Below are 15,335 nucleotides of genomic sequence, written 5' to 3'. Positions count from 1 at the left end.
CTCCTCAGACAACTGACACATTGATGTTTATTGACTGGTATAACAATGAAATCGTATGAAGTGCTCCTATGACTAAATGTTAACCTTTGTGCTGTCCCTTTTGCCAAAAGCGCATTTCCTCTTTGAAAGATGTTTAATAGCCAATGTTCATTCCTTCATTATTATAAACAACACAAAAGCCACAGAAATCAACAGGTTTCAAGCTGAAGTGTCTGCTTTCAGGCAATTATGCACAGCAGCACAGCAGGCTCCTTTCAAAACAGTAGTTTCCAGTTCTGCATGAAGAATGTAGGTTTTATGAGATAAAAGAAACTTGAACAACTGTCTAGAGCCTGTGGCCTAGAAATAAAATCTGATCTAAGTCCTCTGAAAGAAGAAATTCATTTGTTCTGAAGGTTTTCTAGAATTTAAAGTTGGAATTTTCTGTTCTATGATTCCTTTTCCCAAAGTTTGAGAAACTCGAATGTTAGTCATGTTACTGGGGAAAAATCTCCTACCAGGCATTAAAATTAACATCCTTTTTTTCTTCAGTCAGGAGTAACGGTAATCCATTAACTCCCAGCCTTTGCTTGAGAATCTTTTCCCTCACACAAACACAATGCACACAAGATGTATGTAAGAGCCTGAAATTGATTTGTTTCCTGTCATCCCGTGAAAATTGGCTCTGATACTAAAAAAAAAAAAAGGGGGGGGGGGGAAGGGAGAGGAAGAAGAAAACGAAAACCATGAAAAAACTGCATGCCTAATTCTACCACAGAGAAAGTTGTTGTACAAATTAAGATTGTGCCAAGATTTATAGGAGTTTACAGATGCCCTAACTTGAATTCACAAGAATCAGTTACAGCATTAGTCTCCAAAGCAAAAGACTTTCTGTATATTAAAGTATGCTCACATTCCATAGAATATTTAGCCGGAAAGCATTTGCCCATCAAAACTGCCCCATTTTTTTTCCTAAGGGACTAGTTGATATCACTTTTCCATGTGCATATTCTTCTTTGTTGTGAGCTGAAACTTTGCCAACCAACCAACTTAGATTTGTCATCTGGAAATGAAATAGGCATTTTCATTCACTAAACACAAGGGAACCCCAGATAATACTATAGATTTTATAGAAACCAGATTTTCTGTGGAAGTAGGGATGAATTTGCCCTGCAGATTTTGGCTTGCTGGTGTTTGAATTAGGTAAAACTAAAAAATCTTTCAATATTTTCAGCTGAATGTTCCCAAAAGAAACAGGCCCGTTGTGACATACTGCTACTAAGAAATCATCTCATAAAGCCAACATTCTCTACAGACATTAGCGGGCTAGAATAAATAAATTAAAGTTGGTGCAGAGTTAAGGCTGGTGAGGACTATGTTCCTCATCACAATTTGATTTCTGAAAATCATTTACCAGCATTATCTCTACAATGTCTGCAGAGAATCTGTGGAACATCAAATCCAGAGCATCTGAAGCTGCCCTGGCTAGGTAGGGGAGGAAGATGTGCGGGATGCATACTAGGCAGTCATTCCTAAAAGGCACACAACTGGCTGTGAATCTCTTTGCAATCTGAAAACGCTTCTGTGCCTGCTATCTGAACCACGCAGAAGGAGAAGAACACAAACCAACCACATGGCAGGGCCAATCATATCCTGCTGAGCTGGATTCATTCTCCTGTAAGTCAATGTGCATGTACTTTGCAATAAATTTCATTTGGAGCAAGTTCAAGCCCCAGCACAAAAGACAATATATTCCAAATGTCTCTACAGAATAAAAGACACTACCAACCTCCAGTTGTCCTGCCTTTCCGCCAGCATCTTGGTCTAACATAGATGCAGCATTCTGTAATGCATTTTTCACAGCACTTATTTCTTCACTTATCTTGCTCCTCTCTTGAATTTCAGATTGTACCAAATCCTTATGGTCTTGAGTCTTTTCATACAACCTATGAAAAATTTCCAGCAAGAATACATTGTGTTAGACTCTACACTGAGTAGAACTTATCAAATAACATGCTTAATACAGGAATTGTTATATATATCCAGAACCGCATTTGCCTGTATTTTGATATTATTTTGTGTAACTAAATCTCTGAGTTTCTGCCCTTTACTGCCTCAGTTTCTTCAAAAGGGAGTCTTCAGATATTGCTAACCAAAGTATGTTTAGTAAATCAAACCAGACAGCATGCACATTTAACCAGGAATGATGTTCCAGAAAACAAAAATCAAAATCTCAGGAGTCTGAAAACCCTGGCAGAGAAAAAGACATTAACAAAGATTTCCATGTCAAAAAATAGGCATGGAAAATGGCAAGTGCAGTCACAGATTTGCAAAAACCTTTTGAGGTAAATTTTAAACAGTAGCATTCAGTAAGGTAAAAGTTGCATTGGGCAAAATGTGCAAGGTCTGATTTTCAGAAGAGTAGAAGACCCACACATCTCATCAAGTTCACAAGAGCTTGGAGCCTCCACAATGAATCATCAATCCTTCTGATTTCTTATATATTTGAACAACAGTTGCAGCCCACACATGACATGGCCAGGCTCAGGTCTTCTCCCCAACTAGTATCTCCTATTGCCCATGCTAGAGACAGCAGGTCAGTTAGATGGACCACTGGTCTGACCCATTAGGGCTTTTATTATCTTTTTACGTACACTACACCTTTCACATACTTTTCAATAACCAAAAAAAATGCTGTGCTCCTAAGTAGTCATATGTCATAACTTCCACAAAAATTTTCCATCACTTACTTTTTACAGCGGTCCTGCATTGTCTTTATCTCACATAAGGCAGGAAGGACAGCTTCTGCCTCAGTATTTTCAGATGTATTCAGGATGTTCTTTATTCGGTGAAGAAGTAAGAGTAAGAGGAGCTGTTGTCGGTTGATGTTTTCCTCAAATGAGTTCACAAAATCTAGTAATTCTACCAGTTCCTCTCTGGTGGCCTTTTCTTTCTCTTTAAGGCTTTCTGGCTGTTCTTCCTGGAGCTTATCAAGAATTATTGTTTCTCGTTCCAGCTAAGTAAACAGCATGGCAAAGAATGAGATAAAGTGCTTTTTTATTCCATCACCTTAAATCACATTATTCATTTACTCATACACATAACTAAATACTGGGAATTGCATAGCCAGAGAGCTTGAAACTCTGAAGTGTGCCAGAACATTTGAGTTTGCTCTAACAAAGCACCTAACTACACACAGAGTGATGCTGGGTTCACGGAATTTATTCTATAAACATCCCTGTCATATCTGACTCCAGATCCAAGAAAGTCTGGAGGTTAACTGGCTGATCAGTGGCTAGGAAATGATGTTCTGTTTTGATCTCAGTCCCTTAACATGTAGTTTTACTATACGACAATCCCAGCTCTATAACATTCCCCCAAACTTGCAGTTTGTTAATCAACTCACCTCTTCGTTGATGAATTTCCATTCCTGTTTCAGTTCTTCACAGTTAATTTCCAGCTCTTTCGCTGCCTCAAGCAAACCCAGCCAATTTTCCCAGAGCGCTGTTACAATCCTGCCCAGGGCCTTGTCATTTCCCTTGTGTAATCTCATCAGCTCTCCTGAGATCTGCCTTAGCTTCACAAGATCATCTTCAGCCGAGTCAATGCTGGAGACTAAAATCTTGTATGAAAAATAAACAAGCAAATAAATAAAATACAGGATCCTCTACTAAAATGGCTATCCCTCCCCGGAGCTGGCTAAATGAAGTTTTAATGAAGGAATTCTGTATTGGCTAAGACTGTGAAGAAAGTTAGGGTAAATAAAACAAGCAAAACAATCAGAAGAACAGTGTGCACAATATACTAGGTTACTTTCACTTTATGGTTATTTGGAAGGGAAAGGAATGAGCTGGAGTTACAGTTACATAATATACAGAGTCTGTAATATGATGAGTACTACAAGAGCAGACAGCAGAGAGGTTCATTATAGCAGAATTATCATAGGGAAGAAATAAGAGTCCTGGCTGGGGAAATAGGAAGTTCTCTGACTTTCCCATCTGAGGGAAAGCAACAGCAATGTGAGAAATCTGATCGGTCTTGGTCCTGCAAAGAAGTGAGGGACCTGAACAGAAATGCAACGCTATCTTAAGCACAGGTAATGTTTGATTTCTACAGCAATAAGATGTACTCATTTTACTTGGCATATTATAATCTGGTCTTCTTATAGCTATATAAATATATTTTGTGGTTTTATATATACATAAATAGAGGATAATTGCACTTCTTCCTACTCTGGTATCATATGCTGTGCATAACTGTACCACAGTTTTGCATGAGTTTCTCAAGTTCTTCAGAGCCTCTCTTACCTTGCTTTCTTCTAAGTTCTCCAAAGCTTCCTTATAAGACATTGGTATTTGGGACAAAGACTGAATAAGCATCTTTTCCAGTTTGTTAAGATCATCGCGCACCTTATCTTTGCTTTCTGTATATCTTTTGTATTTTTCAAAATACCTGTAGGAAACGATTATAAGACCAACAAAAATTTGTGGTTACTTGTCTCTCCAATCATAATGCCTACTAGAATAAAAATAAATAAATAAACTTCTCAATTAGTAGCCATTACTAATTATTTTCCAATTTTTCTTCAATTAGCATTTTTTACACACTTCAGGTCCAAAATCTGAGACACTATAGAGATTCAGGTACAAATGCTCCACAGTTAAAGAAATGTAGGTATGTATACCATATATGTGCCAAATAGCCACTCTAAAGAATTTTATGTCTTTAAGTTTCCATCTTCCTCAGAGATTCCCAAAACTGAGCTCTCAGTTTGCAACACACATCCTATTTGTCCCTACAGTGTGTGATGCGTACAACTGTAATTTCTTATTTCTATTGCTTCTCATCTCTTTCCTATTACCAAAGCCTTGAAAGTCATCCAACTCATTGATTATAAAAGATTTTAAGATTATGCTCAACAGAATCAGAAGCACTGGATCATCAGCAAGCAATTTAAAAATCCTTTCTATATCTCCCAAACTTGTTCTGTACATTTATCTGAAGGCTTTTCAGATCTCTTCTGTACCTATATTTGAAAGAAGGCTGTGGCTATGGCCTGTGTTGTTTGGTCTTGATATTCTCAAGTCATATGAATAGTTCATGGAAGACATGGATACGGGGCCCTCTGAAAACTGTTCTAACCTGCACCAGCACTGAACTAGAGACTGTGAAAATGTGCTTTCTTATTATTCTGGTACCATATAACATTCAGTCCAGCCCCATGCATATTTTCTGGAATATATTAAAAATGAATGCACTGTAAATTACTAGCAATATGATTATTATCTGGTAATTTTCTTTCCATCACAATCACACCTGGGGAAAACAGAGTTGCTTACAGCTCTTCCTGCTGAATTACCTGGTTCTATCAGAGAAAAAACAAGACTAGGCTGCATTTAACATCATAGTAAGGAATATGATCTAGGAATATGAACCTACCTCCGTTCATCAGCCTCCTTTCTCTGAACCTTCTCCCTTAATGCTAAACTCTTATTGACAAGTTCTCTTAAAGTATTTTCCAGATTTATTTCGTCTTCTGGTTTCACTAGTTTTTTCAGCTTGGAGTTCAACTTTTCTATGTCAGCCATTGCAGAGTCAAACCCTTCTTGTTTCCACTGTGGGGTTTGACAGGCCTCATCTGAGCTACTGAGCTCTGCTGTGGCAGAGTATACTTGAGCTTCATAGTCCTCAAGGAACTTGGCAGCCTTCTGAACAGCCTTGGTATAAAGCTCACCAGTCTTACATGCATCCTGCAGAGCACTCTGAAAGTGTTAGAAAGAAAAAAAAAAAACACAATCCAATCAAGAAAGATTGCTGTGTTCCTCTGAATGACCAGATGGCTTTCTCAGAATTTCACACGTGGTTGGTTGTCTTCGAGACCAAAACTCCCAGAAGTGGCCTGAGGTGACAGAGAATGCATGGCAAATGCACTCTGCTACCCAGGTAGTCATACAGTGGTGCAATAACGTGTGGGTTGATTGCTCTCAAACACAGGGGGAGGGGGTATGAGGTAACTACCAATTCTGGAAAAAACTAGAGTGAAGGATGGTAGGACACAAGAGTCATAGGATACATTACAGAAATGGAAGTACATGTCCTGTACAAGGAAAACCCACATACTGATGATTATAATCTGCTCCAGAGGCTACCTCCCAACTATGACTTGCCAAACTGCTTCTCACTAAACCCTCTTCTTATATTTATTTATACACAGAATGATGTGTGACTTGGCCAGCTCTTGGGATTCCCACAAGGCAGAGAATTTTTGGCATTATGCTTCAAACAAGATACCCAAGCAGTGAAGGAGAAGCACAGCAAATCATGAAATGTGGCAGCAGGATCACTACATGCATCAGGGTCACTAAGTCCCTTCCCCTGTTATCAGCTGTTACATCATATTTCCTCATTTGTATCCACTGATCTCTTGGACACAGTCAGGACACAATTCCAGAACCTCTCTGCTATGAGGGTTACCACTCTTCTGGTTTCCAACATACTCATGTTAAAGCCTCAGATCCCAGCTGCCTTTCCTTTGCTCACCCTCCCTGAGGTGCAATCACATTTGTTCAACATGCACTTTATTCTCCATGAACGTTCCCAACTGGTAAGCTTTCTGTTTGTAGTAGAAACAGAAAAAAACAGTTCTGTTTTTTTCATCACTGTCACTATTAAAAACGTTAGATAAAATCAGTTCCACGATAGTCACAGGGCAACTGCACCCCGTCTCTTTCAGCTTAGTATTTCAATACAAACTTTTCTCTCTTCCTCTTTACCTTTCCTTTCTTGTGCTAATCCCCACTAGTTGATTATAATTAAACTGAATACAACTAATTTTGTTTGTATCTTTAGTTTCTTATAATGATTCCCATCATACCCACCAATGCAGAGAAGATATTGGTCCAATTCAGTTATGAGAGTGAAAGGAAAATGTAAGTCAGGAAAATACAAACACTACAGTCTCAGACATCTAACCCAATTCTTGGGAGAAGACATACAGCCATACCTTACTTTTATTAAATATACTTACAACACGGGCAGCAATGTCTGTCTTCAGTTGTAGTTCATGATCTTGCAGTGTCTTCAATTTTGTTTCTATATCAGCAGCAAAAGATTTTTCTTCTTCATTTTCCCTCTCTTTTTCCATTAGATATTTAATAGCAGAAAACTCTGCTGTCATCATACTCTGAATTGCTTCCCATCGCATCTTTTCAAATTGCATCATTTTCATGTCTACTAGAAGTGGCTGCTGGAGCTCTAACTGAATATGCTTTATGGTGTGGAATATATGCTCTACCTCATTCTGGATATCTTCCTTATTTACACACTGGAGACTAGAGATCAAGTTTTGAAGAAGCTGAATCAATTCCTCAACATCTTTCTCCAGGCTCTTTATTTCTTGCCTCTTCGATTCTTTGAATGGTGTATCAAAAACCTCATTTTTGTTTATTTGATTTTCTACCTCCTGTGTTAAGTACAAAATTTGTTGAACTGTCTGAAGCAGTATTGTGCAGATATAAGATTTTCAGCAGCAGAAGAGCTAGAACTATCATTTAGCTTACTAGCTTCTTTTCTTACAGTGGATGTCATAGTCCAGATTTCATTTAATAACGAATGAATATTATCCCATTCCCTAACAACATTATCAAAGTGCATTAGCTTCCCTTTAATTTTATTTTTAATCTTTAAAAATTGAGTTTGCAATTCATGCAATTCATCTAGCTGCTGTGAATCCCAGTTTAGACCTATGCATTCAAAGATTTCTCTGTACTTCATCATTTGTGACAAATTAGACTGAAAACATAATACTTTTTCTTTAAGTGCTTTGCATTTATTCTTCACTTCTTGTATGGCACCTAGTAATTTATCTTCCAGGTTGACTTCACCACACTGTAGGTCATTAAGATCTTGTTGCAATGAAGTTATTCCTTCAGCAAACTCTCTGTAAACTGCTATTTTTTTTCCCACTTCATGACATTTATTCTGAATTTGCCTCTGTGTCTTCCTTGCTCTATTCTTCAGACTTCTTAATTGGTCAATCAAAAATAATTGTTCAGATAGGCTCAGTTCCCCAGCTGTGATCTGACTCTCTTCACAATGGGATGAGATAAGCCCATCTATCTCTTGTATGTCCTTTAAAATCTCCTTTAAAATGGCTTGTTGATCAACTAATTCTGACCATGTGCTGGTTTGGTTCATGTCAAGCCTGGCAAGTGTCTCAGCATTTCGAAGCTGACAGTGAACTTTTTCTATTTCTGCAGTAAGTCTTTGCCTCTCCTCCAGCTGGAGCTCTAGGTGCTGTAATCTTTGAACTGATTTTAAAACCAGAGCCTTGTATGAATTCTGTAATGCTTGTAGGAGGAAGGTCATATCAGAGATCTCCTCTGGCTTCAAGTTGGGAATGATGTGCTGGAGCTCTTTATCCATTGATTCAATCACAGGCTCTCTGTCTAGAACTTCAGTCCTCATAAGCTGACAATTTCTGATCTGTGATTTAACATCACTGGGGAAAAGTGCTGCTTTCTGATCAAGAGAGGACAGTGAATCTTTTACCCATGAAATATTTTCTTTCAGCTTGTTCATCACTTCTTGTTTCTTCAGAGCAGGACCAGTGATCTGAACATCCTCTTCAGGCGTTCGTTGCTCTGATAATGCTTCCAGTTTGCTCTGCAAATCATGTATACAGTTCTCCAAAGCCATCTTTTCTTGATCACTCCAAATTCTTTTCATTTGCAGTTCAATCCTTCTCTTTAACAGAGAAAGACCATGTTTAATGTCTTGTAGCTCTGTGGTCCAAACTACAGGGTAATTGGCTTTTTCTCCAGCTGAGGAATGTAACTCTGTTTGTAAATATTGTTCTTGTATCAGCCTCTGAATATCCTGTGCTTTATTCATAAGCATGTTAAATTCATTGATTTCTGCCACCACTTGATCATGCTTCTTTTGCACTGTTTGTTCCATGTGTTGCCACCACTGCTCCAGTTGCCTCATTTGGCTTGCTGTTAACACTTTATCCATGCATGTTAAGTGCTGAGATAAACTTTCTTGCTGAGCTTTCAGCTGGTTTAAAACATCTCTCTCTTTATGTAATGCCTGTACACATGCTTTAATTTTCTCCAGAAGAACTGTGTTATTCATAGGACCCCTGTCAAAATATGAACAGGTTTAAATAAACGACAATAACAAAAAAACACAACTTCTAAAACATGGACTGTACATACTTTAAGAGAATTTTATCACACAGAAAATGATTCACTCACTTTATTCACTTAATCATATATATTATCATTCTCTCACAAACATCCTAACAATCACTGCAATATGACTTTCATGCTTTTCTGTAGTGTTAGTTATTTCTAGATATCTCTGCAGGTAAAGGTACATTCTAACGTATATTCTCTTAAACAGCAGTATGTACTAATACAGAATAGGCCATTTCCTATACATTTTTTTAAAAAATCAGCAATAGTGTTAAGTCATCTCTAAGTGAATAAACAACATTTTATAGTAATTTCTGATTTACAATGAAAATGAAAGTTAGAAGAAAAATTTCAAACATTCTCATTCATTCAGGATTAACCTGGAGGTGTGCACCTACCTCTCCTTTATTTCCAAGAGTATTCTGAAATTACCACCTAAAATACACTTAGCAGCTACATTTTTATTCAATCCTTTCCATCTCTTTGCCACAAATTAACAATTTCACAAATCATTTTATAAGGTTTTCTAATTAATGTGATACATTATTGTGATAGATAGGCTAGCTCCATGTTTTTGAAGGCTAATTTATAAAAGGTACTAAATATTTTGTGTGCATTGGTTACCTTTGGACTGGTACTGCAGTTATTTATTGCGACAGAATGCTGCATTCTTACTATCAAATAAGCTGAATCATTGGAGTTATGACATATTTAACTTAGCAAAAAATTAGAATTGATGAGTCCTTAAAAAGAAACAGTGCTCCACTTTCATAGCTTATTCATCCTAAAGAAAAATTAATATTTCATATCTGACATATTTTTTCAAAAGTATTTTAATGCAGCATTCACGTAGGTATTTAGCACAGCAATCATTTCTTTGTATTGCCTAAAAAATAAAATGAGTAGATATTGCAACCACCACTAATACTTCTGTTAAAATGCTTTAGATGCAGTTTTAATACCACCTTACAAACCTATGAGAGTTCTGCTACCTAACATTAATGAGATGGGTAAAACACTGTAGGTCTCAGCATTATTGGAGCATGGTACGAAATTCAGTCTAGGCTACTTGCATCAGCACTATTAATTTAAGGATCATATTTGTTCTGCTACCTATTAACAGAACCCCTCAACTATACTTACATTTTTATGTTATCTTTTTCTGTTGACAAATTTTTCATTGAGGACTGAGCAGCAGAAAGGTTTTTCTGGTACTCATTAACTAAAGAGTACTGTTGTTGCTTTACTGTCTTAACAGCATCTAGTTCTTGAAGCAGCTTGTCCCAGCAGGGCACCACAGGCTCTGAGGTTTGCAGCTCTGCACTGTTCGATCCTGTTGCATTGGGACATGCTTCTTGACTCAGACACAAAGATTTTGCTTTCCACGTTTCCAGTTCAGTCTGTAAATTCTACAATCAAGCCCACCATAGAAATAGGATTAAAATAGGATTTTAACCACTTTCAGCACAAAATACAGTTAGATACTGATACATCCACATACATATGCTTGTTTGGTCACATGTGAAGAGCACACATGCTTGTGCATGTTACAGAGGCACATATGCAATCATAGGTGCACTATAATCACTAGTACAGTCTAAAAGAGCAGTACAAAAGATGGCATTCACATAGACATATCTGCATTAAGGCAGTGTTTGTAGATTACCTGTTATGCAAATCGTCTAACACAGAGTCAAACCTCAGTCAAGATAATATACAACAATTTTGTGTTGTCTGAGTGAATCACACTTCTGTGAGTGTATCACTACATTAACAACGAGGAATGGCTTTGCAATTTCCATACCTCCAGCTCTTTCAGTTGTTCATTTATGAGCACGATATCCAGTTCAGCCACTTCATTTTTCAGCTCATTGACCTTTTGCTCCTCCTCAAAATACTCTGTGTTTACTTGCACTCCAGGAAGTAGTTCCTTTTGGACAACCACTTCTGCACCTTCTTTCTGCAATGCAAAATAGTATTTTTATTCCTGACGAATTTCTAAAACAGTAAGTTTTCTGACTGCAACACTTTGTCTCGTGTTTAAACCATGATTAAATCCTGCTGTTGCTTCCCCCATAGCCTCTGTGGATCACCCAGGACCCACAGGCTGGGCCCTCCATCACTACCCCAGAGTCATTCTGGCCTGCCAGCACTGTTCAGACAGTTGGGAAATCTCTGTTCATCACTGGGAGTTTGAAACTCTGACATCCCCATCTTTAAGTAACATCCTTCCTGTAGCCACCTCTGTTACTGATAACTCAAATTCACAGGTCTATCTTGTCTTGTCCCCCTCTGCTTCACACATTCATGGGCATTTAATCTCTCCTCAAACCCTGGTCAGCACCTGCATCAATATACTGCTGTGCCCCTCACTGGACCATATCTTTTACTTTTCTTCACGGGGCAACTCATGCATGAAGAAGCTTGGTTGGGACACAAAACCATTACTGTGCCTGCTGTGAGTTCTATTCAGAATTAGAGGTAAGATGAGAGGCATTAGGGAGCCGTCTCTCAAATGGAGTGAGAAGAAAGGGAATGGGGGCTCCAGAGCCATTCCCTGGCATTGCTATCAAGTCCCACAATGACAGAAGGAAATGCCACTGGGGGTATAGCCAAGTTTAACAGCCCATCAGCTGAGCTCAGGTTGCTGCCTAAGTGGATGCTCTTGGCTAGCCCCAGTTCAGATGCAAAACATAATCCTTTAAATCACCTTCAGCTATTGTGGAAAACAATATAAATAAAATTTCAAAGACTCATCTGGATCACACAGCAATACCTTAAAAATCTTTCTGTATGCCCATTTCCCAGTAACTGTCTGGTGTAAACTGTGATCTGTTCCAGGTATAGACTTCATGTGAGTGAATGCATACAAACAGAGATATGACTACAGTGTGAGCTTCTTCATGGTACCAACATATAAAATGAGCAATAACATATACTTCTGTATTGATGCTTTAAATACTGTTTTACTAGGAAGCAGCCAGCTGTCCCTGCTGCCATATCACTTCTTAGCGGTCACTGTTCTCTGTCTGTCTCTCTGTGGGTCATGAGTTATCCAGAATGTACCTGCTTCCAGGTGTGGAAAACACGCAGCACATTGCAGACATTACCCCAACAGAATAATTCTAATTATTTGAATTCTTCTGGTTACTTTCAGTCAAAACTGAAGGGGCTCACTCATGAAATAGTCAAACAACTTTTCCATTTCTCTGTGTACACATTTGTAATAGTTGTATCAATTCAAATGTAAGATTTCATCTTAAGAGACTTTGAAGTGCCATAGAATCGAAGCAGAAAAACTCAGCTAGCTATTACAGAGTGAGGAAGAAATCCACTTTACCAGACCAAAGTATAAACACATCAAAACACATGAAAAAGTAAGTGTCCTGACACTCAGGAAAAAAGATGTCCTGCAGGTACAAACTCAGGGCTCCTCTGCTGACTTTTCACAGTGCAGGCCTGTGGGAACCTGTCAATACTGTGGTATATGCCAAACATGACTTTGGCTTCAGGCTAGGGTGTAGGCCACAGAATATATCTCTTTTTCTTATCCAGACATGCATACCTTCCTCAGGAAACCAGCAGAACCTACTTCCTCTCCCTTTGCAATGTCCAAAGGGACACAGAGGTAGATCAAAAACTGGCTGAACGGCCAGGCCCAGCAGGTGGTGGTTGGTGGTGCAAAAGCAAAATCTAGTTGGAGACCAGTAATGAGCAGAGTACCCCAGGGGTAAATACTGGGTCCAGTCCTGTTTAACATCTTCATTAAAAAGAGACCTGGACATACTGGAAACGTCTCTCCAATTGGAGGCAAAGATAATTAAGGGACTGGAGCACCTCTCCCATGAGGAGAGGCTGAGAGCTGTGACTTTTTAGACTACAAAAGGGGAGTCTTAGGGAGGATCTCATTAATGCCTATAAATACCTGAAGGGAGGTTGCAGTGAAAATGGAGTGAGGCTCTTTTCAGTGGTGCCCAGTGGCAGGCCAAGAGGAAATGGGCACAAACAGGAAAACAGGATGTTCCATCTAAACGTCAGGAAGCAGGTCTTTACTGTGCAGGTGACAGAGCACTGGAACAGGTTGCCCAGGGAGGTTGTGGAGCTGCCATGCTTTGAGAGCATGCTTCAAAAGCCATCTGGATATGGTCCTGGGCAACCCACTCTAGGTGGCCCTGCTTAAGAAGGGAAGTTGGACCAAATGATCTCTAGAGGTCCCTTCCAACCTCAACCATTCTATGATTCTGAATACAAACACTGCCATCCTCCCACAGATCACTTTTAGAAGTGCAAATCAGTCAATTTGTTGGGATTTCCAGTGACAGAAGAAGTGAGAGTCCTAGGTAAGACCTGCCAATGAACAGGTCTGCTACAAACCTGCCTCTACATTTAACTATGAAGACTAGAACTGATTTCATCTTGAATTTAGGGATGTAGTCACCAAAGATCAGCAATCACAGAGCAGAGAGAATTCTCAGGAACGCCACTGGTGATGAAACAACTTTACTCTTAAAGGAGAATAGATTTAGTAATGTCATTTAGTAAAATACTTTGTTATTCATGCATCTTCAGGTAACTATTCCTTATTTTATTTAATTTATTTTCTTATGTTGGATCACCCTTGAATTTCAGTTTCCTGATTTCCCTTATGATGGCAAAGTCTATCACAGCTAACTACAGTAACATGGAAAGTTGTACTGATTAATGATTTAGAGAGAAACTCTAGATATCATTAAATAAAGCCTGATTACAATGATTCTGAAAACCAGTATTGTCCTTTTGAACAGAACCACTGAAAAAAAATGTGTGGCGAGCACTTCAAAGAAAGTTCAAAACTACTGCGGACATAAAGCAGAACTCTATACAATAGGCTTGATTTTGGTGTGACAGTAATTGCCTCTTCATTTATAACAGAACTTCAGCTGAAGCCCACGCTGTAACAAAAATTCAGTGACACTGACAAACGCCACTTGAAATACCAGAACATGGTTTACCTCACGTGCAGAAACTGGAGAGTTAGGTTCCAGACCCTCATTCCCAGCTGCTACAGATTTCAGGACTTCATTCTTCTGGAACACACTTTGTTGAACCTTCTCCATGTCTTCTCTTTCGGATTGATTCTTGACATCATTAAGTTTCTCATTCTGCTGTAAAAAAAAAAAAAAAGAAAGAAAAAAAAAAGAAACAAGTAACCAAAAAGTCCTAATCAAACATGCTGAGTAGTAATTACAGTGCTTGACATGGCAAAGTTACAAAGCCCACGATTATACATAAATGAGGAAAACCATAATTATATCACAAACTTATTGTGGGCAAGGTTATGGCAAAGGAAACCATTTAGAAGTAGTGCTATAATTTTGTTATAAGTTTTAGTAAAAATTGCAGATTGCAAGTGTTCTTCCTCTGACCTACACTGTTCACACTTCATTATTCTAAGCATGGACTTTGAACTGTGTACCCCTGGATGCAGTCTTGAATGCATTTTTAAAAGGTTTAGCTTCCTCCTGAGGCTTCAATCTTGTACTTGCACTGTAGACAGAGTGCCTGCGGTTCGGCACCCAGCCAACAACCAGACAGGATATTCATAGCCAAAATAAGGAATGGCAAATACTTACAGCAAGTCCATGATTGAGAGCACAGAACTAGTGACTTGTTTGTGCTGCAGGGATACCTGAGCTATTGGCTGCAAGTCAGATAAGATATGTACTGAAAGTAGTCCACTCATAACCCAGAATGAGATACTTTACCCTGATTCTCAGCAAGTTCATGAGTGCACACTGTGTTCTGTCTTGTCATGACTATGCCGTCTTCAGTATCTCAGGCAGTTTGCTAAAACTAAATGTCTGAGAAGAGTCTGGCTCTGTCTTCTCTGTAACAACCCTTCAGAGAGATTATGATGGCAACTAGACCCCCAGATTAGCCTTTTATCTCCAGCAAGAACTCCCATACATCATGGCTCCAGCCCTTAACCACTGCTCCAGTTTGTCAAAATTGCACTTTTATCAGGGTGCACAAAACAGGACCCAGCATTCCAAATGCAACCTCATACATGCAAAGTAAATATATAAGTAAGATATCTAAATAAATGAAAAAGATTCAAGGAAAATAACAGAATTCAAGGAAAATTGTTAAAAGGCATCACAAAATGCCCGGGTGATTTGG

The 15,335-nt window shown here is 38.7% G+C and overlaps 1 protein-coding gene across 1 annotated transcript in view; it reads right to left on the bottom strand.

Moving 5' to 3' along the window:
• Positions 1-15,335, bottom strand: part of SYNE2 (spectrin repeat containing nuclear envelope protein 2) — a 189,253-nt gene that overhangs the window by 98,335 nt on the left and 75,583 nt on the right. The window contains 10 exon segments of the mRNA XM_040557776.1: positions 1,769-1,925; positions 2,730-2,995; positions 3,386-3,601; positions 4,287-4,431; positions 5,419-5,741; positions 7,007-7,482; positions 7,485-9,121; positions 10,320-10,585; positions 10,981-11,136; positions 14,168-14,320. Coding sequence (XP_040413710.1) covers positions 1,769-1,925; positions 2,730-2,995; positions 3,386-3,601; positions 4,287-4,431; positions 5,419-5,741; positions 7,007-7,482; positions 7,485-9,121; positions 10,320-10,585; positions 10,981-11,136; positions 14,168-14,320 — 3,795 coding nt within the window.

The sequence above is a fragment of the Cygnus olor genome, chromosome 5, assembly GCF_009769625.2.
Source record: "Cygnus olor isolate bCygOlo1 chromosome 5, bCygOlo1.pri.v2, whole genome shotgun sequence".
NCBI lineage: Eukaryota > Metazoa > Chordata > Aves > Anseriformes > Anatidae > Cygnus > Cygnus olor.
Note: the sequence above shows the minus strand (reverse complement) of the source record. Positions and strands in the feature narration are given on the sequence as shown.